At 39.4% G+C, this 26,426-nt stretch overlaps 1 protein-coding gene across 2 annotated transcripts; it reads right to left on the reverse strand.

Annotated features, from left to right (window-relative positions):
* Positions 1–7,938: 7,938 nt before the first annotated feature.
* On the reverse strand, positions 7,939–25,315 carry FUT10 (fucosyltransferase 10). Of its 2 annotated transcripts, none has more exons than XM_053463005.1 (5): positions 25,203–25,315; positions 21,335–21,511; positions 14,698–14,980; positions 11,499–12,334; positions 7,939–8,534 (listed from the first exon to the last, which is right to left on the reverse strand). In XM_053463005.1, exons 2-5 carry the CDS (start codon positions 21,410–21,412, stop codon positions 8,310–8,312), a joined length of 1,422 nt encoding a protein of 473 aa, XP_053318980.1. In that variant the 5' UTR covers positions 21,413–21,511; positions 25,203–25,315; the 3' UTR covers positions 7,939–8,309. The 2 variants fall into 2 exon arrangements, with proteins under 2 accessions (XP_053318980.1, XP_053318987.1); XM_053463012.1 differs by lacking the exon at positions 25,203–25,315 and adding an exon at positions 25,110–25,202.
* Between the last annotated feature and the right edge of the window lie 1,111 nt (positions 25,316–26,426).

Here is a 26,426-nt window from a genome sequence, read left to right on the forward strand (position 1 = left end):
ATAGAACTATTTAATTTTTACTTATCCAGAGATAAAACACCCTCCTGAATTTGTAGTCACTTCAGAGGACAAAACTTTTTTAGTGTACTGATTACTCCCAGTACCATCACATAAGATTCTAGCCTATATTATCTGCCGAGCACTATTGTCATCTTTATGCAGTACACATCGATGCCGATGAGTAAAGAGTCTGTCTATTTTATTTATTTCCATAAAATGGCCACCAAAATCCCCAGCACCAGGCCCATGATGCTCTTAATCCGGCCCTGCCTCCAGTGTGCGTCAACCAGTTTAAATCCATCTTGTACCCACAGCATGCTCCAGCCTTGTTATTATTTGGCTAAACATGTTTTAAATGGTTTGTGGATTGACTTTGTTTTACTGTTTAAGTAATTTAGTATTGATAGAATGACATATAAAAGTTGATCAAAAAACATTTCCACAGCTTTTTTCATTATCACCTAATTAACCCTGTATTAATATGCATTATAAAGCTAAAAGGCCATATTTTCTCTCAGTGAAAAATGAGTGCGGCCCACGCACACATACATTTCTGATGAAGTGGCCCACTGCAGAAAAAACTTGGACACCCCTGGTCTAGGCTATAAGATTGTCAAGAACCTGAAACTGAGCTGCAGCATGGTGGGCAAGACCATACAGCGGTTTCACAGGATAGGTTCCTCTTGAGGAAACCATAGACTGTTTGGCAAAACGCGTTGAGAAGAACTACAGAATCGTTGGACATATACAGATATCGTTTTGGACTCTTTTATTTAATGAGCGAGCTTGCATAACATTGCTGTTGTGCCAAAGTTATTTGTAAGTGCATTTTTTTTTCTTTTTCTTTATATGAAGATACTGCACTATTGTGGCACTTGCTCGTCACAGATTTTAAAATAGCTATTAAAGACACTGTCGGAAATGGGATATATTTGAGGAAAAAGGGGATTCCAGGTGCCGACACACCTTCGTCTAGGGGTAAATAGCTTAAATCCACATAGCTCGAATAATCACAAGAAAATACTTATTTGATAGGAAAATGGAGGGTTTAATGCTGTGATGAAGCCTATGAAGGCTAACACACACAGGGTTACATTGGTAATGAAGTTGTGACTGCAACAATGATGGAAAGATTGTAACTAACTGCAGCAAGGATGGGAAGATTGTGACATACAGGGAGTTCTTATAGGGTGGGATCAAAGGTACAATCCTATAGATAAACTAATCTCAAAAGACAATACATACAATTTACAATCCTATAGATACAATCCTAGGGATACAACATCAAAAGACAATACTAACACTATACAATGTACAATCCTATGGATGAACAGATTAAAAGACAATACTAACACTATCACACACTATTTACAAACAGACTATACAGACAATGTAATTCATGATTTACAGTTGTCCTTTGATGTGGGCTTCGGGGGCTGCATTTGCACTTCAATAAGTCTCTGTCTGTCCTTTTTGTGTGCATGTGAATTGAACTGGCCAAATATTGTTTGGTTAGGTCAGATCATTTTAAGTCCTTCTACACCTATAATGACTGTAATTTATATTTTTCATATAATTATGTCTGATATAGTCTGCATGCTACCTCCACAGACACTTTTACTGAATCCTTGACGGGCCTGATTAACTTCAATTAACTTTCATTTAACAATATTGCACTGTTGTTGTTTAGTTTTTTTCTCCCCCATGCACATGCGCTCTATTGTTTGTTGACTGGCTTTCACATACATTCTGAGAAGTGCTTTTTGGGCAGCCGCAGTGCCTCCGGGGGAAGTATTTTTTATTCATTTATTACACCTTTTCACGTGGAAATTTAGTTTTCTTTCACCGTATATTCATGTGAGTTGGCAAGAGACAGAAAACGTTACAGAAGTGTGCCCTAAGCGATTTTTCGCAACAGTATTTGACCCTAAGGGGTTCATTCTTTTTTTTCGTAAAAAAATGTTTAAGTGTGAGTGGGTGTTTAGTTAGGGGGGATTTATCAGTTAGTGGGGAATGGATGATGGTCAGATGATGCTGCACCCCCAGTGAAGGGGAGCGATGTTGCTTCAAATAATCCTGATCCTTCTGTAGAGTGGATCCCTGCAGCTGGCACTTTCCCAGATCTTCCCCCTTCACTGGCAATTCCAACATTCATCCAGATGTCACAAATTTTACCCTATGCTATGTTTATGGAGCTGTTCACCAAACTACTGTATACGCTGCCCAGCAACTGGCAAATAATAGCAAAAAAAATGAAGCCAGAGCAAACAAGCAAAAGGCATGTACTCCCACTGATGTGTGCGAGTTAAAAAAATTCTGGGCACTCACCGTGATAATAGGGATAATAAAAAAAACCCTCTTTAAGGTCCTACTAGAGTACAGACCCCATTATTTCAATGACAATTTTCTCCATATAGAGGGGAAAGTATGAACTCCTCCTCCTCTTTTTACATTTCAATGACAATACCTAGTGCCTTCCCAAAGATGACCCCAAATATGACAGGCTTTTTAAAATTTGCCCCCTTATTACTAACCTCCAAACCAAATTTGCTGCAGTTTATACCCCCCAGCGAGAAATTTGTATTGATGAGTCCCTAATGAAATTTAAAGGCCGGTTAGGGTTCAAGCAAAACGCTCCTGGGATGGGGTTAAATTTTACAAATTATGTGAGAGCAGTAGTGGCTACACACATTCCTTCATGGCGTCTGGTACCATAAGGCAAAACAGAAGTGGGTTCCCAAAACAGCTCAGGGAAGCCAAATTAAAAATTGAGGCATCCTTAGCTTTACGCCAAGAAGAACTTTCGGCTGTAAAATATAGGGACAGGAGGGATGTGTGCATGTTAAGCACAATTCACAATGATGCCACGGTTCCTGTTGCTGTCCGGGGCAAAACATAGGTCCATAGAAAGCCGACCTGCATCAAGGCCTACAATAGGCATATGGGGGGAGTGGATTTGGCCGATCAATTATTGCAGGCATTCCTCAATTTGAGGAAAATGAATACATGGTACAAGAAGGTAGCTATTCAGTTTAAGTTACTTAGGGAAATTTTGGCCCCGGATGAACAAGGCCCTTCAGTGCTCCAGAAAATGCTGTGGTAATTCAGAACATTTTCCTCTCAAATTCCCTCCAACTTCAAAAAAATCTAAAACACAGAAACGGTGCATTGTGTGATATGCCAAAGGGCACAATATTTTACTGTTCTGGTTGCAAACAAGAATTGTATTTTTTCTTTGGTTTATATACTTATTTTTCACTTCTTACGGTTAATATTATATTCTTCAGCTTACAATTTCATAATAGGGTCAATTCAGTTACCTTGTTCTAGTTTTGGCCTCATAGCTTCCCCAAAACATGCATGAACCATGCATGCGAGACCTTGTTGGAATTGGGGATGTTGCTGAACAAAATGTTCAATTTCTTCCACTGTTGGACATATGCTGTGCAAGATATTAATTGCAACATTGAAATATATGTATAAAAATGCAAAGTTCCTGTGCACTTTGGCACACAGTGTCAAAATTACCCTAGTTGAACACTTTGACTTGTCTACTGTTCATAAACATATACTTTTATGGGGTAATTTAAATAGGGGGACTTCCAAAATGTCCCAAATGGGATATGGGCCCAGCAAACCAATTTCTGAAAATTCCAAATTTGGAAACTGAAATACACATGTTCCAGTTTTGGCCTCATAGCTTCCTCAAAAAATGCATTAACCATGAATGTGAGGCCTTGTTGGAACCGGGGGATGTTGGTGAACACAATTTGTGTTTTTTTCTGCAGTTGCACATATTCTGTACAAAATCTAATATGAAATCTGAAGCAACATTGCAACATATGCAAAAAAAAAAAACCCATAAAAATACCTCAAAATTACTGCTCCGGAGAGCGGTCACAACTGCCACTGCAAGTGATTTTGCCACTAGCAAGATGGTGGTGCGTCCTTTAAAAAAATAAAGGAGTTGGGAAAGTTTGCTAGAGGGTCTCCAGACCCTCTTGAGAACTCTGGCTCCACTTGCAGTTTGAATACAAGTACTGCATTCAACCATGCAAGTAAATGGAGCCCAGCTTTTTAATCACAATGTGATTAGTAAAATATTTTTTTAAAAATTAAAAAAAATATGAAAAAAAGCTAAAAAAAAAAAAAAGTGGTAACATTTAAAACTAATTATGCATCGGAGGAACCATCCAGTTCCAGTTCCAGCTAAATATATTAAAAAAAAGTCCAATAAAATAAATAAAACTAATAAAGTTTATTATTATGAGCAAGTGCTAAAATTAGCGCTGTATCTTCCCAAAATCTTGACATGGAAAGAGTTAAAGTAAAAGCATTTCAAATACCCAATGGGTGTCCGATTTTCCCCATCAAACCATTCATTTTTTTTAAAATTAGAGTGGCCGGGTTCAAAGATAGGGCAGAGGCACTGACTGGGGGAAAAAGCACACTTCCTGAATGTGGAATTTTACCTGCCAAACAACCCAACAAACCCATGCATGGTGGGTATCACCAAGATGTTGCTGAACACATATTGGGGTCTTGTATGAAAGTGACATACACCAGGAGCTGTTAATCTATACCTGAAGCGCAATTTTTGTTTTAAAAAAACACAAAATAAATTACTACCACAAAGTTTGACAAAGGGTGGTAGTAGAATAAGAGCATGGAAAGGGTTAAAATACCAGCATTTGAAATACCTTGAGGTGTCTAGTTTTTAAAAATATATGGTTTGATTGGGTAAATTGCATTGGCCGACTTTAAAGATACCCAAAATAGCACATGGGGCAGAATGACCAGATTTGGAAAAAAATTGGTTTTGAAATAGCAAAACGCTACTTGTACTTATTGCCCAATAACTTGCAGAAAAAAACATAAAAACATTGGGTATTTCTAAACTCAGGACAAATAGTAGATTTTTTTCATTAGCTTTTTTGGATGAGTAAAATATTTTTCTAATAAAAGTGCTGCTTTCAGCAGTGGGATCATCCTTGCCTTTACTCATAAAGACCTTCTTGGTTTATTCTGTGGCATATGGTACAAATTGAAACCATCAGTCCTGATTGCTCCAGGGAAGCCTTAAGCTGTGTAGATGTATTTTGTGGTGTTATTTTGTGGTTGGCACCAAAAACTCTTCTTATCACCATGTCCATGGAGGTTTCTTAATTTTTTTTTACGAAGAGTTGAAATAGGGATGAATTCTTAATTTTGGGTCTGCCGGCCCACGGACCGGCCGGCCCACCAGTTCAGCCCTAGAGAAAAATACTGGCCTATTTGGCTTGGATGTCAATTGCTTTATTTTTTCTAGTGTTTATATTATCCATGAATGGCAGAGATCACTCTACAACTCCATCCAAGTGCCAAAACGAATACAAGACAAACAGTAAATATTCCTGCTTAGTAAACAGTAATTCAGCATCAAAGAGTAAATGCAGGTGGCTATAACTACATATTTGATTATGTGGTTACCAAAATCAATATTATATTGGCAATTATATATATCAAAAAATGTAACATGCATAATGTATTATATTTTACTTTCAGCAATAATAGATCGTCTTAGATAGAATGTATCTTTATTTTTGTAAGATTTACATAAATGCAAATGTTGACAGCAAAAATATTCTATTCATGTAAATTAAATATATTAGTCGCAAAATAAAGTAAGAGTAAGAGCTCGGTGGGACGATACCAATAAGCCTTCCAAGTATCTTTGTTTCTGCTTCTGCCACGGGCCCATTTTTTTTTGGAGTATGTGACAGTATGTGTCATACAGGGGCCCAAGGTACTCAGAGATGGCTCCAGCCTGGCTGCCAAACAGCCAAGAACTCCATTGTTAAACTAATCCCATTAACAGGATGGCTACCAGGGGGATATTCAGTAGCTAAACGGGGATTAAAGGTTGGGTTGTCTACCTGTTTATCAATGTTAATTTATGTTAATGAAGTTCTGTGGCTATATCAGTCTATGTTTTACAACAATAAACTGTTCATTCCTGCTGTACTCAATTCAAGGTAGTTGTGTGTCTACTTATTGGGTACACATAGCAGGGTTCCAAGGTGCGCATGCTGGCTGGTGCTGGAAGTGATTCCGGGGACAAGAGGAGGATACATGTGGGTGATCTCTGGGAGTTACTACAGCTCTCTTGGTGAACCCGTTACAGAGTACAACCACCAGCTGTAAACACACAGCCTTGTGCTGCCAAAGTGTAAGAGTGTAGCATGCGCTTGTATGTATCCTGTAGGCAGCTGTACAGAAGTTAGTTATCAGCTGCTAGCTTTAACATAGCAGGGACTCTCCCCGCATAATTTATTTTTGTATCCTTTGCAGACCATGTAAAGGCACAATTTAAAATAAATATGTGGAAACCTCTTATAATTATTGAGTTTAGGTGTTTCAGCCACACCAATTGCTAACAGGTATATACAACCTAGCACATAGACATACATTGGCAGCAAAATGGGTCTTCCTAAAAGAGCCCAGTGACTTTAAATGTGACATTGCCATAGGAAATCAGTTTGTGAAATTTCTCCCCAGTCATGCTATTATTGTGAAGTAGAAGCTTCTATAAGAAATCAAAACTCAGCCACGGAGCAGTGGACTACGTACACTCACAGAGTGAGGTTGCATAATACTAAAGCATATAGCGCAAAAAAAAAAGAAAGAAACATGGGCACAAGCACTGTGCGTCAGGATTTCATGAAATGGGTTTTTCATAGCTGAGCAGCTGCATCCAAGCATTGGGTGAAGTGCTGTAAAGCATGCAGTCAGACTCTGGAAGTCTGATGTAAGAAAATGGATTTGGCAGATGCCAGGAGTAAGCTACCTACCGGAGATTGCACAGTGCATACTGTAAAGTTTCCTGGAGGAAGGATAATGGTCTTGGGATGCTTTTCAGGGTTTGGGCTTGGCCCATTAGTTCCAGTGATGGGTATTATTAATACTACAAACATTTTAGACAATTGTATGCTTCCAACTTTGTAGTACTTGTGACCGAGCCCTCCATCACTGGGGCCACTGGAGAAGCCTGGCTGCCAGCCTCCTCCCTATTGACTATGGGCCCTGGGTTTGTAAAGCCTTCTGTGGCTACCCCCAGCAGTATATCATCCCATCACTGTCTGAGGGGATTATCGCCGGCAGACAGCCAGGACCTGCAACCAGGGAGTGACCACCATTGTTTCAGTTTAATGTTGTATAAATCAGTCTCCCCCCCCCCATTGTATTGTTAATCTCGTTACTGCCCCTGTTGTCTCTGGGAGGCAGATTAAGGGGGAGGTTTGTGTCCCAATATCTTGTTTTTATGTTAATGTGTGTTTTGCTGGATATATCCAGCGCTATGTGTGTCCAAAATAAATCAGTCTTCGTTTGGTTTTACCCTACACTGAGTCTCGGTTAGTGACTGGGGAACCGGGGAAAGTGTGTTGTCCCAGGCTAAGGGAGCACAAGTCAGCGGAGGTAGTCGCTCGGACTAGCCAGATCCGTGACAGTATTAATTTGGGGAAAGCCCTTTTCTGTTCCAGTAGGACTGCCTCCCTGTCAACAAAGAAAAGTCCATATAGACATGGCAAGTTTGGTGTGGAGGAACGTAAGTGGTCTGCACACGGCCCTGACCTTAAACCCACTTAACACCTTTGGGACGAACAGGAACGTTGATGGGTGCCAAGTCTTCTCATTTACCATCACTGCCCAACCTCACAAATGCTCTTTTGGCTCACTGGTCACAAATTCCCACAGACACAATCCAAAATCTTGTGGAAAGCCTTCTTAGAAGATTTAAAGTTGTTATAGCCATATCTTGAATTGTCAGAATAGTTTTAGATAATGAACAATATTTTGACAAAATGATTACAGCTTTATATGAAATCCATAATAAGGAGGTGATGTATGTATTTTTAAGGATGTGTGTTTCAGTAATGAATATGCAACTTGGACAAACTCGGCTTGACTGTCAACTTGTATTCACTTGACTTTTTGAGAAAAGATAAACAAAAAACAAACATGACAAACAATAATAAATAAAATACATTAATAAAGTTACCGAGACCAGAAATTAATGGCAAGTTTTTTGGTACCAGCAAATTATTAACATGATTGATATATATATAACTATAAACACAGAACATAAAAGGAACAAGCACCTTGATTTTTGCTTTTAAAATTATGTTACATCTAGACTATGTACCTAGTCATAAAGATAACAATTACATTTATTTTGTTATTGCGATACGTGTTTCAATAGAAAAGGGGAAAGCTACTTACTATGTTATAAGGGCACCTAATAAATACAACTTTTCAATATTCTGTTCCTGTTAATGTTTAAATACAAGTGTCCAAAATTCCTGTGTTGTAAAATTTTTGTTTCTGTCAACTAGCATTCGGAGGGCTTTGGCTTCCTTTACAGACTGTTCAAAGCTGGGTTTCCACATATCCCTCATGGTGGACTTAGAAGTACTTTCTGTCAAAAACGGAAAAGATTTGGGGCCTGGGCAAGACAGGTGCATAGATTCTGCCTTCCAATGTTTGACTTCTAAACCCTGTCAATAAAGCAATAGATAATTAGTTCATATGTACAAGTTAAAATGTAACCATTATGTATTAGCATATGTAATATAGCAACATCAGCAAACAAGTTTAAAAAAACATAAAAGTACTTGACGTACTGACTCTGCAGATTATGAGACTGTCACAGTCAGTGCAGTTTTCCCTCCTTCTAAACCTAGCGTGACACCACATGGGATGTCCTCACCTCACACATGCTGGGCAAGGGAGCGGAGGAGCACAATACTATCTCACTCACATAGCAAATGAATGGTGCAGGTCCAGCAAGTCACCTGAAATGGACATGCGTGGCATGATCAGGGCATGCTTTAGGTGTTCAGGCCCCCTTCCCAGTCTTCACCCCTAGACATCCTTTTGTTCCCTCCTTCACTGTGCCACACCTCTCTTTGAAACTGAACAAATCACATGCAAACTCAGCATTGAACGTATAGATCTACCGTATTTGCTCGATTATAAGACGAGGTTTTTTTCAGAGCAAATGCTCTGAAAAATACCCCTCGTCTTATAATCGGTGTCGTCTTATAATCAGACCTCAAATAGGTCTGACTATGAGACGACTAAGATCCAGATCCCCCGCAGCTGCAGGGGACCTGGATCCTCCTGTCCCCCCGCCCCACTTACCGGTGCTTCTGAGTCCCCGGTGTGTAGCCGGGGTAGCGTGTAGATGTCTACGCGATTCGCGTAGACATCTTCCGCTGCAGCCGGGACGAGGTGCGGCTAGCAGCGGGGGTTGTCTGTGTCCATCGCAGGCAACCCCCGCTGCTAGCCGCACCTCCTTCCGGCTGCAGCGTAAGTTGTCTATGCGAATCGCGTAGAGCTCTACACGCTGCCCGGCTACATGACAGGGGACTCAGAACCTCCGGTAAGTTTGGGGGGGGTGTTAAATGGGGGGCATAAGGTATTTCTGTAGGCAGAGTGCTCTGTGAAATGCCTTTTAACCCCCTTAATGCCGCTCTGCCTACAGAAATGCCTTTTTAACCCTCTATACACCACTCTGCCTCATGAAATGCCTTAAACCTCCCATAATATGCCTTTTAACCCTCTAAATGCCAGAGTGGCATATAGGGGTATAAGGCATTTCTGGAGGCAGAGTGGCACATAGGGGGTCAAAAGGCATATCATGGGGTACAGTGGCATATAGGGTTAAAAGGCATATCATGGGGCACAGTGGCATTTAGAGGGTTAAAAGGCATATCATGGGGCACAGTGGCATATAGGGGGTATAAGGCATTTCTGGAGCAGATGTGCATAACTGGGGGGGGGCAGCTTGGAAAATAGAAGGAAATAAAACAAAAAAAAATTTCTCAATCATAGCTTTTATTAAAAAAATAGTTTATATGAATTAACATTTACTGGTAAAACTTTTTTCCTATAGGGTCGTCTTATATTCAGGCCTTTTCTTTTTACCTAAATTAATATTCAGATTTGGAGGGTTTTCTTATAATCAGGGTCGTCTTATAATCAAGCAAATATGGTAATAATAATAATACATATAATGCACAGGAACCCTAAATTGCAGACATTGATCACAAGCCACACACTCGGAAGGCCAGCACTGGCACCAAGACTGCACTTATAGGACTGCCCTCTGATATGCCTTATACCAGATATGCCACTCTGCCCCCCAAATATGCCTTATACCCCCTATATGCCACTGTGTCCGCTTGATATGACTTACACCCCAGATATGCCACTCTGCCCCCACAGATATGCCCTTCTGCCTGCCCCAGATATGCCTTATACCCGTAGATATTCCCCTTTGCCCCCCTGATATTATTTCTTATTTATATAGCGCCAACAGTTTACACAGTGCTTAATACAATACATATATTCAAGGGGTATGACAAGACAAGAATTGACAGACTAAGACAAACCTGCCTTATACCCCCTATATGCCATAGTGCTCCATCACAGAAGCCCCAGCGGAAGTGCAGGCAGCAGTGGAGGTTGTCTGCACGCAAAGCACAGACGCCCACTGGCTGCCAGAGAGGAAGATCCAGGCCCCCTGCAGCGCTGCAGGGGATCCTTCATTCTGGCAGCCAGCGAACGTTGCGCAATGCGCACAGACAACCTCCGCCGCTGCTGGCCGGTACTTCCGCTGGGGCTTCTATGGTGGGGCACAGGAAGGTCACGTCAAGCTGGTGCTCCATCATTGAAGCACCAGCGGAAGTGGAGGACAGTAGCGGAGGATGTCTACGCGCATTCAAAAATTTTCTCTGTGTCCCTGTTCCATCTGCTGCTATGTTCTACTTCATGTTCTAAGTAAAGTTATACAATTTTGAGAGCAGCCAAGGTGACCTGGCACCCAGAAAAACCTGTCACAAAAACTGCCCGTACTCGATGCAGTCTTTTACTTTGATCTAAAATGCACTTCAATAAATTGAACTTTATAGCCTCCTACCCGATTGTATCTGTAAGCCAACCAATTCCCTACCACTACTAATAACGCTGTAAGCTCTATGGATAGGTATCTCCTTTCTCAACAGATTCATAATTCTTGTATCCCAATAAAAGATATCTGTATGACTATTATATTTATTTTATGACTGCATTTACTGTACCTTCCCTTTATTATAATTTTCTTCTCTCCCATTTAGTATACCCACACAAGTTATCTATTGCTTTTTTCAGAACAAGATGGGTTTTTTTTAGATAAACATTTATCATATCATACCATGTATTTAAAAATAATGATAATAATACAGTGAAAAAATTCTATCCATGCCAGGATTTTCAGGACGATACAGCGCTAATATTAGCACTTGCTCACAAAAATTATGTTTTTCTTTATATTTTTGGACTTTTTTTCTTTTCATTTTGGTGAAACTGGATGGTTCTTTTTAAAGAATTAAAAAAAGGGTAAGAACACATATACACAGTACCAAGACTGTTCTAATTTATACATATAAACACATTACAAAAATCTTAATTTGAGTTACCTTTTCTTTTAGGCGCATATTTTCCCATACTCTGCTACATATCATACACTCAAAGGCATCAATATAGTTGTCTTGCATGGCATCTTGCACTCCCCATTTTCTGCCTTGTATAGCAGAAACCAGCTGTTCGTTGTTGATGTGACCTTGTAATTTCCATTCTAGAAACTCCATATAAAGTGTGTCATTTTGGTCGAGCTGTTTGATGTATTCTGCAAGTTCCTTAGGATGGGCAAATCTGTCCACAATAATTGCACTTTTGTTGCTAGGTAACCAGTTCTCAATATTAGGAGCACCATAATACACAGGAACTGCTCCCAACTTAAGAGGTCTCCATAACTTCTCTGTTATGTAATCATCACAGACAGCATTTTCAAACGCCAAGATGAACTTATACTGTGCAAGGATGGTGTAAAATGCTGTATGTTCCATGGAAGATGGATTGCTTAAGTGCTCTGGTAGGTCTTGATTGTGTAAACATTCACCATACGAATCCACTGCAATGTATTTAATGAGTTCTGCAACATAGCTGTCGCGATCTGAAGGTGGATCACAGTCAGACTGAACATATACCAGTGGGGCAAGTCTCTTCCTTAAGGTATTTTTGTTTTCCACCGTAACAAAGTACTCAAGAGATTTCAGTGACTGCAAGCTCTCCAAGTATTGAGTTGTTAAAGGTAAATGGGAATGCCGATTAAATGTAGCAGTATGGTTAAACAGGGTGATAGCAGGTTCATGGAACAGCTTATAGTTGTTCTTTGGAGACTCCTCATGAAATAAAGCCCATTCATGATAGGAACGACGTGGAAGTGGTAAACTGTCAATATTAAAATCTGTACCTAAAAATATATATATATATGATTTAATCAGTTTTGAATATTTACACATTATGCTGTGGTTTCCGTGCTTTCTCTTCTGACTCTCTTTCACAAAAAATAAGAGGAGGATTCCATTCTATCTCAAATTTTTACCTTTATCGAACTGTTCTAACAAAATGTCTTTATCTTTGCATTACTTTGCATTAATACAACATTATCGGTAAAGACCAAAAGATCTTAACATGTACAACTTGGAGGATAAAAGAAGGGGGATGTAGTAAGACATATAAAAAGCACATACATTAAGTATATTTCAAAGGAGGCTAAGTGTTGTTATAATCTATAACTAGAGAGTCAGAGGCTTGTACGTGGAAGAAGCTTAAAACAGTGGAAAAAATTTAATGGTATAGGCAATGTTAACCTGGATATAGGTTAAGACCAAGAAGTGAATATAGTTTGGGGTTTATGCAAATTACCAGTGGAAACATGCATTCTCACCAACATTTCCTTCCTGGATCACAGGACAAAGGGGTCAAAACCTAAAGGGGACAAGGTCAAGCACTCTGCATGACCTGGCAGCATTGAGCTATAGGCTACAGATAGTGGGTAGTTTGAAGCTAAGTGTTTAGTCTGTGTGTGTGTGTGGACATTCACACTTAAAACGCAATGCTTTCTGTGCACACTGTAATGCACTCTGCATAGGCAGTTTTTTTAATGTCGGGACAGATTCAAATTTGATGGGATAGGACCTCAAACAAACAAAAAAAAGGGGCTTTCCAGGGAAATTGTAGACTACTGGCAGGCATGCGTGTTTCAATATTATTTCTCCTTTGGTGGCTGTGTCAGTACTACTGGAAAGGATCATACTACAGACTAGGATTTATAGTACAGATAAGGGGTCTGAATGGTTTTATAAAAACCTTTATGAGTAATCTACAAGTTTTCCCATTCCCTGCAGAAGTTTCTGTGTAAATCCTGTGTAGAGCTGATTTTCTTTTCGGTAAATGGCATGTCAGGCCAGGCAATGTGACCAGTTACAAGTTCAACCTTGAAGCTTGCTTCTAACAAAAAAACTTAAACAGGTCAGAGCTGCCTGCCAGAACATAGAACAAGTATTTCTAAGTTCACTTGTTATTTTAAAGAAAGGTATTAATGAAGTTGTTTCCTTAATTGTTCTTCAAGGGAAAAAAAAACATAATGACTGTACCTTCAAACAAAACTTCAATAAGCTAAATAAGCAATAATAATTGCAATAAGTAATAATTACATATTCTTTGTAGTATAATATACTGTATGACCAAAAGTATGCGGTCATCCCTCCTAATTAATGAGTTCAGGTGTTTTAGCCATACACATTGCTAGCAGGTCTATAAAGTCAAGCACATATGCATGTCATCACTATAGAGAAACATTGGTAGTAGAATAGGTCATACAGAAGAGCTCAGTGACTTTAAACATGGCATCATCATTGGATGCAACCTTCGTCACATGTCAGTTTGTGATATTTCTGCCCTGCTAGACCTGTTGCGATCCACTGTAAATTCTATTATTGTGAAGTGAAAGCATTTAGGAATAACAACAGCTCAGTCAAACAGCTGTATACAACGCACACTCACAGAGCAAGGCCACCGAATGCTACAGCGTGTAAAAAAAACTGCCGACCAACTGCACGCAAGCTGAAGATCACTATGCACAATGCCAACTGTTGGTTGGAGCGGTGTAAAGCATTCAACTGGACTCTGGAGTAGTGAAAACGTGCTTTCTGAAGTGATGTGTCACACTTCGCTATCTGAAGTCTTATGGAATTCATAGTGCCTACCATAAGGTTTTGTGGAGGAGGGATAATGCTTTGGGCCTGTTCTCCAGGGTCTGGGCCAGGTCTTTTGGTTCCCATGAAGAGTAATGTTAATGCTTCAGCATACAAAGACATTTTAGACAATTGTATGCTTCCAACTTTGTGGCACCAGTTTGGAGAGGGCCCTTTCCTGTTCCAGCATGACTGTGCCCCTGTGAAAAATCAAGGCCAAATCAAATCAAAAAGGCCAAGGACAAGTTTGATATGAAGGAACTTGAGTGGTCTGCAAAGAGCTCTGCTCATAGCCCCATTGAAGCCATTTGGGATGAATTGGAACCCAAATTGCAAGCCAGGTTTTCTCATCCAGCATTAGTGCCTGACTTCACAAATGCTCTTTTGACAAAATGGGCAAAATTCCCAACATACAAACCCAAAAATCTTGTGGAAAGCCTTGCCAGAACAGTTGAGGCTGTTATGGCCACAAAGCGGACACAACTCCCAGGTATGCACATACCTTTGGTCATACAGTATACATAAACAAAGTAAATAATATAAATACAATATATAATGTTGGAACAACAATTCTTACCGTAAAAGAGGATAGCTTTCGTCTTTGGATGCTGCAGGTATGTTCTATTTACTGTAAAAAAGCACAAGTCCCGTCCACACTGCGCAAGTCTCCCATTTTCTCCTGTTAATGGGGACCACCAAAGAAGGATGGGATAACTGCCCATTTCATGTTCTAACCTTCTGTGGAGACTATGGTCTTCTAATCGCTTCAATAGTGGGTGGGACTCCTTATATCCTTTAAGATCTTGTAAAGGTATACTTTTTATTTTCTGTTTTTCAAATCTACCAAGTTCAACAACCACCTTTGGATAGAGGACAACATTTTACGTCTTTTTAATACAAGTACAGTATGTGTCCATTTACAAAATTACAAAACATGTGTTTAATTTTCTAGTTAATGTCAGATTCAGATTTGTGCAACAGTTTGTTACTTATGAAGTTTTGTTGTTATATACAGCAGGGGTGGCCATGGGCTACAGTTAAAGGGCCACCCCACAGCGAATGCACATGCACAAGGTTCTTTCTATACTTTAATATGCATTCAATTAGATTAAAAAAGAAAAATACTTACCTTAGGGAGAAGCTGCAATGCTCCCCACCCCAATTGCTAGGGGTTGCAGTTAAAGCAGTCAATTAGTGGTGGGTAAGCACATAATGACTGAAGTGTGCCTTTAATGCTAATTGACCTGAGAAGGCGCTTAAAGACAACGGGCTTTGGGAAATCAGCAAGGCTACTCAAAAGTTTGCACACCCTGGCAGAAATTGTGAAGTGTTGGCATTGATTTTGAAAATATGACTGATCATGCAAAAAACAGTCTTTTATTTAAGGATAGTGATTATATGAAGCCATTTATTATCACACAGTTGTTTGGCTCTTTTTTAAATTATAATGATAACAGATATCACCCAAATGGCCCTGATGAAAAGTTTACATACCCTTGAATGTTTGGCCTTGGTACAGACACACAAGGTGACACCCACCGGTTAAAATGACAATTAAAGGTTAATTTCTCCACAGTCTGTGGCTTTTTAAATTGCACTAAGCAGGCTAGATACTGAGCCATGAGGAACAGAAATAAAACTGTTAAAAGATCTGCGTAACAAAGTAATGGAACTTTGAAAAGGATATAAAAAATATATCCAAAGCCTTGAAAATGTCAGTCAGTACTGTTCAATCATTAAGTGGAAAATGTTGGGACCTTTTGACATCAAGCCAAGGTCAGGTAGGCCAAGAAAGATTTCAGCCATAACTGCCAGAAGAATTTCTTGGGATACAAAGAAAAACCCACAGGTATACTCAGGAAAAATACAGGCTGCTCTGGAAAAAAGACGATGAGGTTGTTTCAAGGAGCACAATATGACGATACTTGAAGAAAAATTAGCGGCACGGTCAAGTTGCCAGAAAGAAGCCTTTACAGCGCCAATGCCACAAAAAAGCCCAGTTACAAAATGCCTAAAAACACATTTACATGCCTGCCAGCTTCAGGCACACTATAATTTGAAGTGACAAGACCAAAATAGAGCTTTATGGTCACAGCCATAAGCACTATGGTTGGAGAGGGATCAACAAGGCCTATAGTGAAAAGAATACCATCCCCATTGTGAAGCATGGTGGTGGCTCACTGACATTTTGGGGGTTTGTGAGCTCTAAAGGCACAGGAAATCTTGTGAACATTGATGGCAAGATGAATGCAGCATGTTATCATAAAATACTGGCAGACAGTTTGCATTCTTCCACAGGAAAGCTGCACATGGGACGCCCTTGGACTTTCCAGCAAGACAATGACCCTAAGCACAAGGCCAAGTTGACCATCCATTGGTTAATTGACCAAAAATTAATTGACCAAAAATTTGAGGGAGTGGAGATCAAGCGAAGAAAGGACAATATAAATGAAAGAATACAAAAACAAGAATCCTCTATAATAGAGGTAAAAAGTAAAAAACTCCAGAGAGATAAAAGAGATCATCAGGGAGACATCCATAAAAGATATAAGCCCAGAGAGCATAATGTACAATATAAATCGGGATACAGTCAATATGACAACAGACAAAACATAAATAGATACAATAGCTATAAACGGAAACCGGTAGATAAATATAGCAATTTCTCATCCATAGAGACCAGACGACCCTTAGAGAGACATAGGGAGAACACTAGGAACTCCTCTAATGACAGATATAGAAGAAGAGGAGATAACACCACAACAAGAGACAACTTTAGACAATACTCACCTAGATCCACCACTACAACAAGAGACAACTTTAGAGAATACTCACCTAGATCCACCACGTCAGTATGGCATGATACAGATAGCAATAAACCACACACTTCTAATGACTTCAAGAAGTCTTTTTTAGACAGGGAGCAATCCCGAAACACAAGACATACACAGATAGAACATTCCCATCATTCAACATTTCAGGACAGGGAGAGGAATTTCCCAGCCTATACGGGTTCCCCAGTCAAGAAAAGAAAAGCCACAAGATACTTAGAGGAACAAGAGGAAGGGGTAACAAAGTAACATCCAAAAAAGAACACAAAAAGAATGAAATAGTTAACCTATCAAAACATGAGCTAAGTCAGAATGAATTGTCCCTTTTAAACAAAGGTCTCAAATTTGCACCGAATAAAGGACCTAATAGTTTCCATCTATTTATAGATGCACAAAAATTTTTGAGGAAACTCACAGTGAAAAGATTTTTCTTAAAAAATGAAAATATTAATACTACAAAATCTCATGAGGGAGATCCATTTACACACACATCTTTAAAACCTAGGTCTAAATTTTTCCCCCAGCAGGATAAAAGTGTCCACATTGAAGTCTTTACGGACATGTTGCTCAAAGAGTTCTATGAAATAGAACAAAAAAACAAGAGACAACACAATTTAACTAAAGTGGAACAGGAAAGCCTTAGGTCCTTGAAAAATAACAAACAAATAGTCATTAAAGCAGCTGACAAAGGAGGGGCTACGGTCATTATGGATAGAACGTATTACCTCCAAGAGGCTCTACGCATCCTTAATGATGAAAACACATATAAAAGACTTCCAGTTAATCCCACAAGAACATTTCAAGAAGAGTTGAGAGTATTATTACAAGGAGGATATGACAACAAGGTACTAAATAAAAACGAGTTCAATTTCCTTGACACAAAATACCCAAAAATACCTATCTTTTATTTCTTACCAAAAATACATAAAAGTATGACAAATCCTCCCGGACGTCCAATCATAAGTGGTATTGACTCATTAACCAATAACGTATCACAATATGTTGATTTCTATCTCCAGAAATACGTCACCATAAGCCCCTCATATCTAAAAGACACAACAGATATACTAAAAACTCTGGCGGATATAACATGGTCAACAGATTATATATGGGCAACAATGGACGTCACTTCACTTTATACGGTTATCCCTCATGAGTTAGGTATAGAGACCATTAGGAAAGCCCTTTCTTTAGACACTAACATGGACAAACTACAGAGTAATTTCATTACTGACTGTATACGTTTTATCCTTACACACAATTATTTCTCCTTTAATGAGACTTTTTATCTACAGACATGCGGTACCGCAATGGGAACCAGATTCGCGCCGAGTTATGCAAATCTCTATGTGGCTGATTGGGAAGCAAATTATATCTGGAAAAATAATCCTTTCGGCGCGAATCTGGTTCTCTGGAAAAGGTACATTGATGACGTTCTTATAATATGGCAAGGGGATGTTCAAAATTTACATAATTTTATAACATATATTAACCGCAATGAATATAATTTAAATTTTACATCAAGTATTAATAAACAACAAATAGATTTTTTAGACCTTACCCTTTTTATTAGAGATAATAAAATCAATACTAAAACTTTTTTTAAGCCTACAGATGGGAATGGTTTTATTGATTTCTCGAGTCGCCACCACCCAAGTTGGCTTAGAAACATACCCAAGGGACAAATCACAAGAGTGCGTAGAAATTGTACTAATGATGAAGATTTCATGACACAAAGTCACCTCCTATTGGATAAATTCGAAGAAAGGAATTATCCAAAAGATCTTTTAACAGATAGCTTTCATACCATACAGAAGAAAAGAAGGGAAGAATTTATAAACCATAACAAAAAACAAAAAAATAAAGACGGGTACGAGTTTTCCTTCCTAACCCAATATAACGATAAAGCTCCTCAAATTAAGAAAGCACTTAGTAAATGCTGGCCTATTTTAAAGGAAGATGAGATACTACAGAGTCATCTCCCAGATAAACCAAAAATCATATATAAAAAGCTAGCTAATTTAAAAACTATTCTGGCACCCAGTTTACTACCCAATGAAGATGAAAAGAAAGAACATCAGAACTTTCTAGCGGACAGATCCCCGGGTTTTCATAAATGTGGGAGGTGTAAAGTGTGTAGGACGTGCAATACTCAACAAAAGAAAATCACAGTGTTTAAATGCAATAATACAGGGAAAGAATACCCAATAAAACATTTCATTCATTGTAACACTAAAAACGTGATATATCTATTGGAATGTAAGTGCGGTCAACAGTATATCGGACGCACGACTAGAGAACTCAAAGTCAGAATACTGGAACATCTAGGGGGAATACGAAATTTAAACACTAAACACAGTGTACCTAGACACTGTAACACATGCACAATGTTCTCATTATCAGACTTTAAAATTCTAGGAATAGATTTGGTAAAAACACACTGGAGAGGAGGTGATATAAACACAGTACTGTCTAAAAAGGAGACAGAATGGATTTTTAAATTTCAGACATATAAAAAGGGTGGTCTAAATACTGATCTAGATATACTTGCTTTTATTGATTAATTATATTTCCTATTTTAACATAATGATTCTAATCTAGCAACTTAATTTATAAGGAAAGTAGACAGATAGATATAGGGTCAAATTAATTTAAATTCATTTAATTAACTCTTTATACATTCTTATTGCTATTTAAATCCCGGCCATATTTTTATGAACTTAGTCTCATTTTTATTAATTATTAATTTTATTAATTATTAATTTTTATATTTGACATACACTTCTATATCAGACATACACCTTTGATTTTATTACTACTTCTATTCATTTTTATTTTTATACTAATATTTTTTATTCATTTTTATTTATATTTTTTATACAAATCATTTTATACTAATCAAGTCATTTAAGGTTCACTTGATATACAAAACATCACACATATGTCTCTTTACATTTATCCTATGATTATCCCTATTCATTTCATTTTATAAGTCTCTCTATGGACTAATTGTATAAGTCTCTCGATGGACTAATTACCATATACTATCTCTTTTACTCTCTGATCTCCGTGGTTCCGTCCTCCATTTGTATTTAACGTTAATATATATACTACACTATAAGATCCTAATATATCCCCTCTCTCCCACATTACACACTCTGAAAAACGAGCGACATCTAAGATGTTTCGCTCGAGAATTACTACAAAGAGCTGATGATGTTGAAAGCTGAATGGAGAGAGGATTCGTGTATCTCAAACGGGCAGATACACGCAGCGTCCCAATTGCTAGGATACGCGGGGAGACGCCGTAGACACAGGAGGGATGGACTGTCAAAGCGTCACGGTTACTAGGTAACGACGGAAACAACGCGCTGACGTCATACCCGGAAGTAAAGACGACGAATAAACGGAACACGGAACACGGACTCAAAACACATAAATAGACGCTTTATACCCACGAACACCATCAAATTGTTCTCCTGAGGAAGCCAATAGGCGAAACGCGTTGAGGACTACCTACGAGGACCATTTACTACTGTGGACTTCATTGCAAAACTTTGGACTTTTAGTTGAAGCGCATGAAAATTTCTGCCATCTTGTAAGTGCATTTTTATTCTCCTTTAACAACTACAGGAATATATTGCACTATTGGCCGTTCTCTTTTTATCTATTTTTAGTATAATGAAGAAATAAAGAAAGAATTTTATTCTGAAGAGCCTTGACCTTCTGTAAATTTTGTGAGTGCACATTTTACACGTACATATAGTACTTTTCATCATACATTATTGCACTATTATTGTTTATTTTTTCCCACACATGTACATGCGCGCCTAAGTTCGGGTTGCTCATCCATTGGTTAAAGAAGAAAAAAGTAAAGGTTCTGGAGTGGCCATTACAGTCTCCTGACCTTAATATCATTGAGCCACTCTGCATGATCTGGGGGCATTTTGCCATGATGAATGAGCTATACTACCCGCAAGAATTTGGAGCCTCATAAACAACTATTCCGAAAGACTGCATGCAGTCATTGATGCTAAAGTGGGCTGTACACAGTATTAAGAGATAAGAGTGTGCAGGCTTATGAATAGGGGTCATTAAATTGTTTTCTTTGTTGCCATGTGTTGTTTTAGGATTGTCTCATTCTGTTATGACCTACAGTTGAATATGAATCTCATAAGAAATAAAAGAAATGTGTTTTGCCTGCTCACTCATGTTTTCTTTAAAAATGGCAAACTTTTGATCACAACTATAAGGATAGGTTTTTAATAACAACAAGACTTTGATGACTTTAGTTCATCTAGCTGCTATGTAGTATATACTTTACAGAGCAAGAATATAATACAATGATACATTGTTGGTTGTTTATAAAATATATATTTTTACCTGGAGAGTAACCAAGAGAAAAAAGAATGCTATAAAAATACAGGAAGCCCAAAACTTTATCCCCCAAATTCGAATCATTTCGCCTTTTCATTGTTGGTTATTGCCAACAAACAACTGTTAAAGTACCATTCTCAAGATCTGTAGGAAGAATCTCCGGTGTCTTTAGGAATCTACAAACTAGACAAAAAAAAGGGTAATTAACGACAGACAAAATAAAACTGAACACTATTTTTTAATTCACATTTCATGTTTTTTTGTTTTTAAACATAGTTTAGCTCATTTAATTACCGTATTTGCTCGATTATAAGACGACCCCCCAAAATCTGAATATTAACTTAGGAAAAAAAGAAAAAGCTTGAATATAAGACGACCCTAAAGGAAAAAAGTTTTACCAGTAAATGTTAATTCATGTAAACTATTTTTTTTTAATAAAAGCTATGATTGAGAAAAATATTTTTTTTGTTTTTATTTCCTTGTATTTTCCAACCTGTCCCCCAGTTACGCACATCTGCCCCCAGGCTTGCCACACCAATATGGCACTGTGGCCCATGATATGCCTTTTAACCCTCTATATGCCACTGTGCCCCTTGGTATGCTTTTTGACCCCCTATGTGCCACTCTGCCTCCAGAAACGCCTTATACCCCTATATCCCATTCTGGCATTTAGGAGGTTAAAATGCATATTATGGGGCAGAGTGGCATATAGGGAGGTATAAGGCATTCCAGGAGGCAGAGTGGCATTAAGGGAGTTAAAAGGCATTGTATAGAGCACTCTGCCTCCAGATATGCCTTATACCTCCCTATATGCCACTCTGCCCCGTAATATGCCTTTTAACCCCCTAAGTGCCAGAGTGGCATATAGGGGTATAAGGCATTCCAGAAATGCCCTATGCCCCCATTTAACACACACACACACACACTTACCGGTGCTTCCAATTTCCTGCTGTATTGCCGGGGCAGCGGGTTGACGTCTACTTCCGCTGCAGCCGGAAGGAGGTGGAGTTGGCAGCGGGGGTTTGTCTGCGTCCGTCGCGCATACCTTCCCCGGCTGTCGGAGATCAGAGATCGTCGCGCATACCTTCCCCGACTGTCAGAGAACTCTGATCTCTGACAGTCGTGGAAGGTATGCGCGACGGACGCAGACAACCCCCGCTGCTAGCCACACCTCCTTCCGGCTGCAGCGGACGTTGTCTACGCGGATCGCGTAGACGTCAACCCGCTGCCCTGGCAATACAGCAGGAAGCACCGGTAAGTGTGTGTGGGGGGGTGTTATATGGGGGGGGGGACAGGAGGATCCAGGTCCCCTGCAGCAGTGCGGGGGATCTGGATCTTAGTCTCATAATCAGACCTCTATTTGAGGTCTGATTAGAAGACGACCCCGATTAGAAGACGAGGGGTATTTTTCATCCTATAATCGAGCAAATACGGTCATTTTACTATTTGTACTTTCTATGGCTCACAGTCTTTAACATTCTGTTACTTTGCATCTACTTTACTGGACTAATACAGCTACTTTTAACTACGGTCTTTTAAGAATAATTACTTAAAAAGATATAACCTAATGAAACAAAGCAGTTCACGTGAAGGCAAAATGACGACGCTTGCGTTTATGTTTTTTTCCTCGACTGGAGGATTGGGGAGCACCATATCTGTGGAGATGTAGATGAAGAAATAGGATACCAGATTAGGGATTGAAGGTAGAAGAAATGGGGTAATGAGAAGACAAGGTAAAAGAAAAAAGATGTAGAAGCGGAAGTGGTCGACAGAGAAGCAAGGACAACATCTAAAGAGCGTGAGATAATGAACAAGAATGAGAGTGACAGTGTGAGTGAATGAGAGTGAATATGGGCATCAGGTAACAAATTTTGTTCCAGAATTAAAAATGACTCTTTTTCAGTTGAACCAAACGGGCAGGGAATGAAATTCATTGCTTGAAAACAATTGGGCCAAAAATAAACCGAAACATTTGTCCGAATCATTTTTGGCCTATTTGCACATGTTTATTATACACTCACATACACTACTCCCCCACTCAGACCTGCCACACAGCTGCCATTGTGAATCCGGTATCCTAAGCTCCTCTGCTGGGGCGTCGTGAAGTGGGTGCCATGAGGCACCCTGCAGGGGTTAAATAATGTGTACTACATAATCTCTGCTGGGCATCCTTTTCACTGCCCTCCCCTGCAGGAAAGCATAAGGGGCCAGATTCACAATGGCAGTCCTGGACAGTTTTTTTCCCCTTGTATAATAGAAGGAGTATAATATACTATTATACTCAAGATTGTCAAAGCAACTATAAAGTATTTAAATTGCATACAACTACCATATACATTAAACATAAAACATACTTCCTAATACTATTTGTAGTAAAACTTTAAGTGTATAGATGGGGCGTAAATAGAAACCACAAGACCTCAGTGCTAAAATTGCACCTACCCCACGTCACCAGGCAACATTTCCCACAGTACCATCGTTGTACCCAAACAGCCTGACGATGCCATCTTTGCTTACAGCTTGTCAGTACCCACAAACAGCGTATCTTTGCCCCCATATTGTCTTAAATTCAGGCTTTTTCTTTTTTTACTAAATGAATATTAAAATTTTGGGGGGGTCATCTTATAATCAGGGTCGTCTTATAATTGAGCAAATACGGTAATCACTCTCCCACACTTATTGACACTCTCTCTTAATGTCTCCATATCTTTCCGATGTCTCTTTTTCAGCAGCTCTTCTTCCTCTTCCTGTCTTCCACGTTGACAATGGGCCTTCCGATACGGTGGTGAGCGTGGCTTCAGTGCTGTGCGTTGGAATATGACATCATATCCCTGCGCACAGCATCAGTAGCCTCACGCATGGTGAGGTCTGTATTAACAGAACTCATGATCTCTTGTGTTTGGGCCATGTAAAGGGAGATCAATGTTCTTCCCAACTAGTTCTGGTATAGACCTGGGGCCTACACACAACCCCACCCCTGGTTACACCACTGCTCCAGCTCCCATTGTCCCTTGGTAAAGGGAGATCCATGGCAACCCATCCACCTAGGTAGACCACTAAAGGGTCCTTTCTGCACAATTTTGAAATGGCACGAGGAGACAGGAACAAGTGGCCCAGTCGCAGTTGCGACCCCTGTAGTTAAGCCACTGCGTATATTGTTCACTTTTATGAGATTATCCTAATTAATTCCTCTATGTATTTGGCTGAAAAAAACCCCAACAATTACAATATTACACTCCGCCATCATAAGCATTAAAGTGCATATGAGTACTGGCATGTGCATTTAGGTGCATTGCACTGGGACATCCTACCTCACTGAATCTGGCACCTAAAAGTGACAACATATCTAGAGCTAGATCTAGATCTACAATTAGCAAACCAGGAAAGCCACATTATTTCGTTTTGGAGGGTTGACACATCGCATTGAAACACAAGTAAATACAGACGTATTGCGGCTAAAGCAAGCTATGAATCATATATCTGTAGGCATGTCATGTTTCCTGTCTCCGCTATAACTCCCATTATGCCCAGACAGCATGTTTAAAGGATGAGCATACTGGGAGGAACAGAACTGCCAAAGCAGTGAATGGTCTATATACTCTGATGATATACATAGTGATACCATTATTGGAAATCTCCCTGTAAACGGGTACATTCATATTGCTAAGTATAGCTATTATACACATACTGGTTAAGCACAGGGATATCTAAAGGACAGACCTGATATAAGGCAGAAACTACACCCAGCGAACATAAGTAACACCATGTTCAAGCTACTTACCAAACCTACAGATACAGTAAATACAACACCGTGTTTACTTTTCCTATATGCAAGATGAAATCGGGCATCAAGGAAAACGTTACTGGATTTTACCTCACTGGGCTGGGTGCTCGCTTCTTTACTGCAATGCCGCTCGATGTCAGATGCCGGTTTCTCCAGCCCGCTAATTTTACTACAGACAGTCTCCATCAACGCTGTGTGCGAGACAGTGGCGTGGTAAATCCCGGACTGGTTTACATACTAATTAAACAGCACAGCAAGCAGTCACGTTGTTACTGATGCGTGTCCAATCCTAAAAATCCAGAGTCCGTGTTTTGTGAATGTCTAACACTTTTGTTCCTGTTAAAAAAAAAAAAGTTTTGGGGACTGCAGTAGAAGAGTCACTCCAGTTTTTGAAAGCGCGGCCACGGAGTGGAAGAGAAGGGCGAGAGCCCCTGGACTAGGCATTGAGTTGATCAGGCTGGCCTTTTTCAATCTCACTTTAGCCGCAGTAGATTACAGCAAATATTATAAATATAGATATTCATTTATCATTTACATATATTTAAAAATATGCACACACAAATGGTATTTTTATATAGCACAGATATGCACAGCACATATAAAATGTACCATAGGCTCAAATCACTCATGATAGCTGAGTGACAACCTTAAACTAGGGGGTTTTCTGTTTCATAGTTTTAAGTTCCATGTTGCAAAACATCTATACGTTCAGTTCACGTACTCGCCAGCCCTATCTGCAAATGTAGGATTAAATGTCAGAACCTGTGTCAAATACAGGCATCACAAAAGGCAGAAGAGCATACCTCCCAACATTTCAAAATGTGAAAGAGGGACCCTTTTTTTTTTAATCTAGCGGAACTCACCAATACAAACAATTGCACTTTACAATGTCGCGCTTGCATCGCCACTTAAAACACGCTTCATTTTTGTCAGCACAGTCATGCATATTAAAAATAACCAACACATTGAATTGAATTCCCATGAGGCTCAGCCAGACATACTACTAACATGATGCTGACTGAGCATCATGGGAAACGCAGTTAACAGTAGATAAAGCTGCGGATGTTAGCTGTGAATTACAATTCCCATGATGCTCAGCCAGCCAGGTGTCCACTATGATTAGGCATTGTGGGAGTGGTAATTCACAACTAACACCTGTCACATCATCAGTTCACATGAGGCTAGCTGAGCATCATGGGAGGTGCAGTCAACAGTAAAGCTGCAGATGCTAGCTGTGAACTGCAATTCCCATGATTCTCAGCCAGCCAGGTGTCCACCATAATGTTGTCTTAGTATCATTGGAAGAGTAGTCCA

This window comes from Spea bombifrons, chromosome 1 (assembly GCF_027358695.1).
Source record: "Spea bombifrons isolate aSpeBom1 chromosome 1, aSpeBom1.2.pri, whole genome shotgun sequence".
Taxonomy (NCBI): Eukaryota; Metazoa; Chordata; class Amphibia; order Anura; family Pelobatidae; genus Spea; species Spea bombifrons.

Bases quoted from the DNA above. Each gene is read 5' to 3' on its own strand.
- FUT10 (XM_053463005.1), bottom strand. From the start codon at position 21,412: ATGATTCGAATTTGGGGGATAAAGTTTTGGGCTTCCTGTATTTTTATA. The intron at 12,335-14,697 runs GTAAGAATTGTT...ATATATTTTTAG, and splicing joins GAAAGCTATCCTCTTTTACG to GTACAGATTTTAATATTGAC. The intron at 8,535-11,498 runs GTAACTCAAATT...CTTTATTGACAG, and splicing joins ATATGCGCCTAAAAGAAAAG to GGTTTAGAAGTCAAACATTG.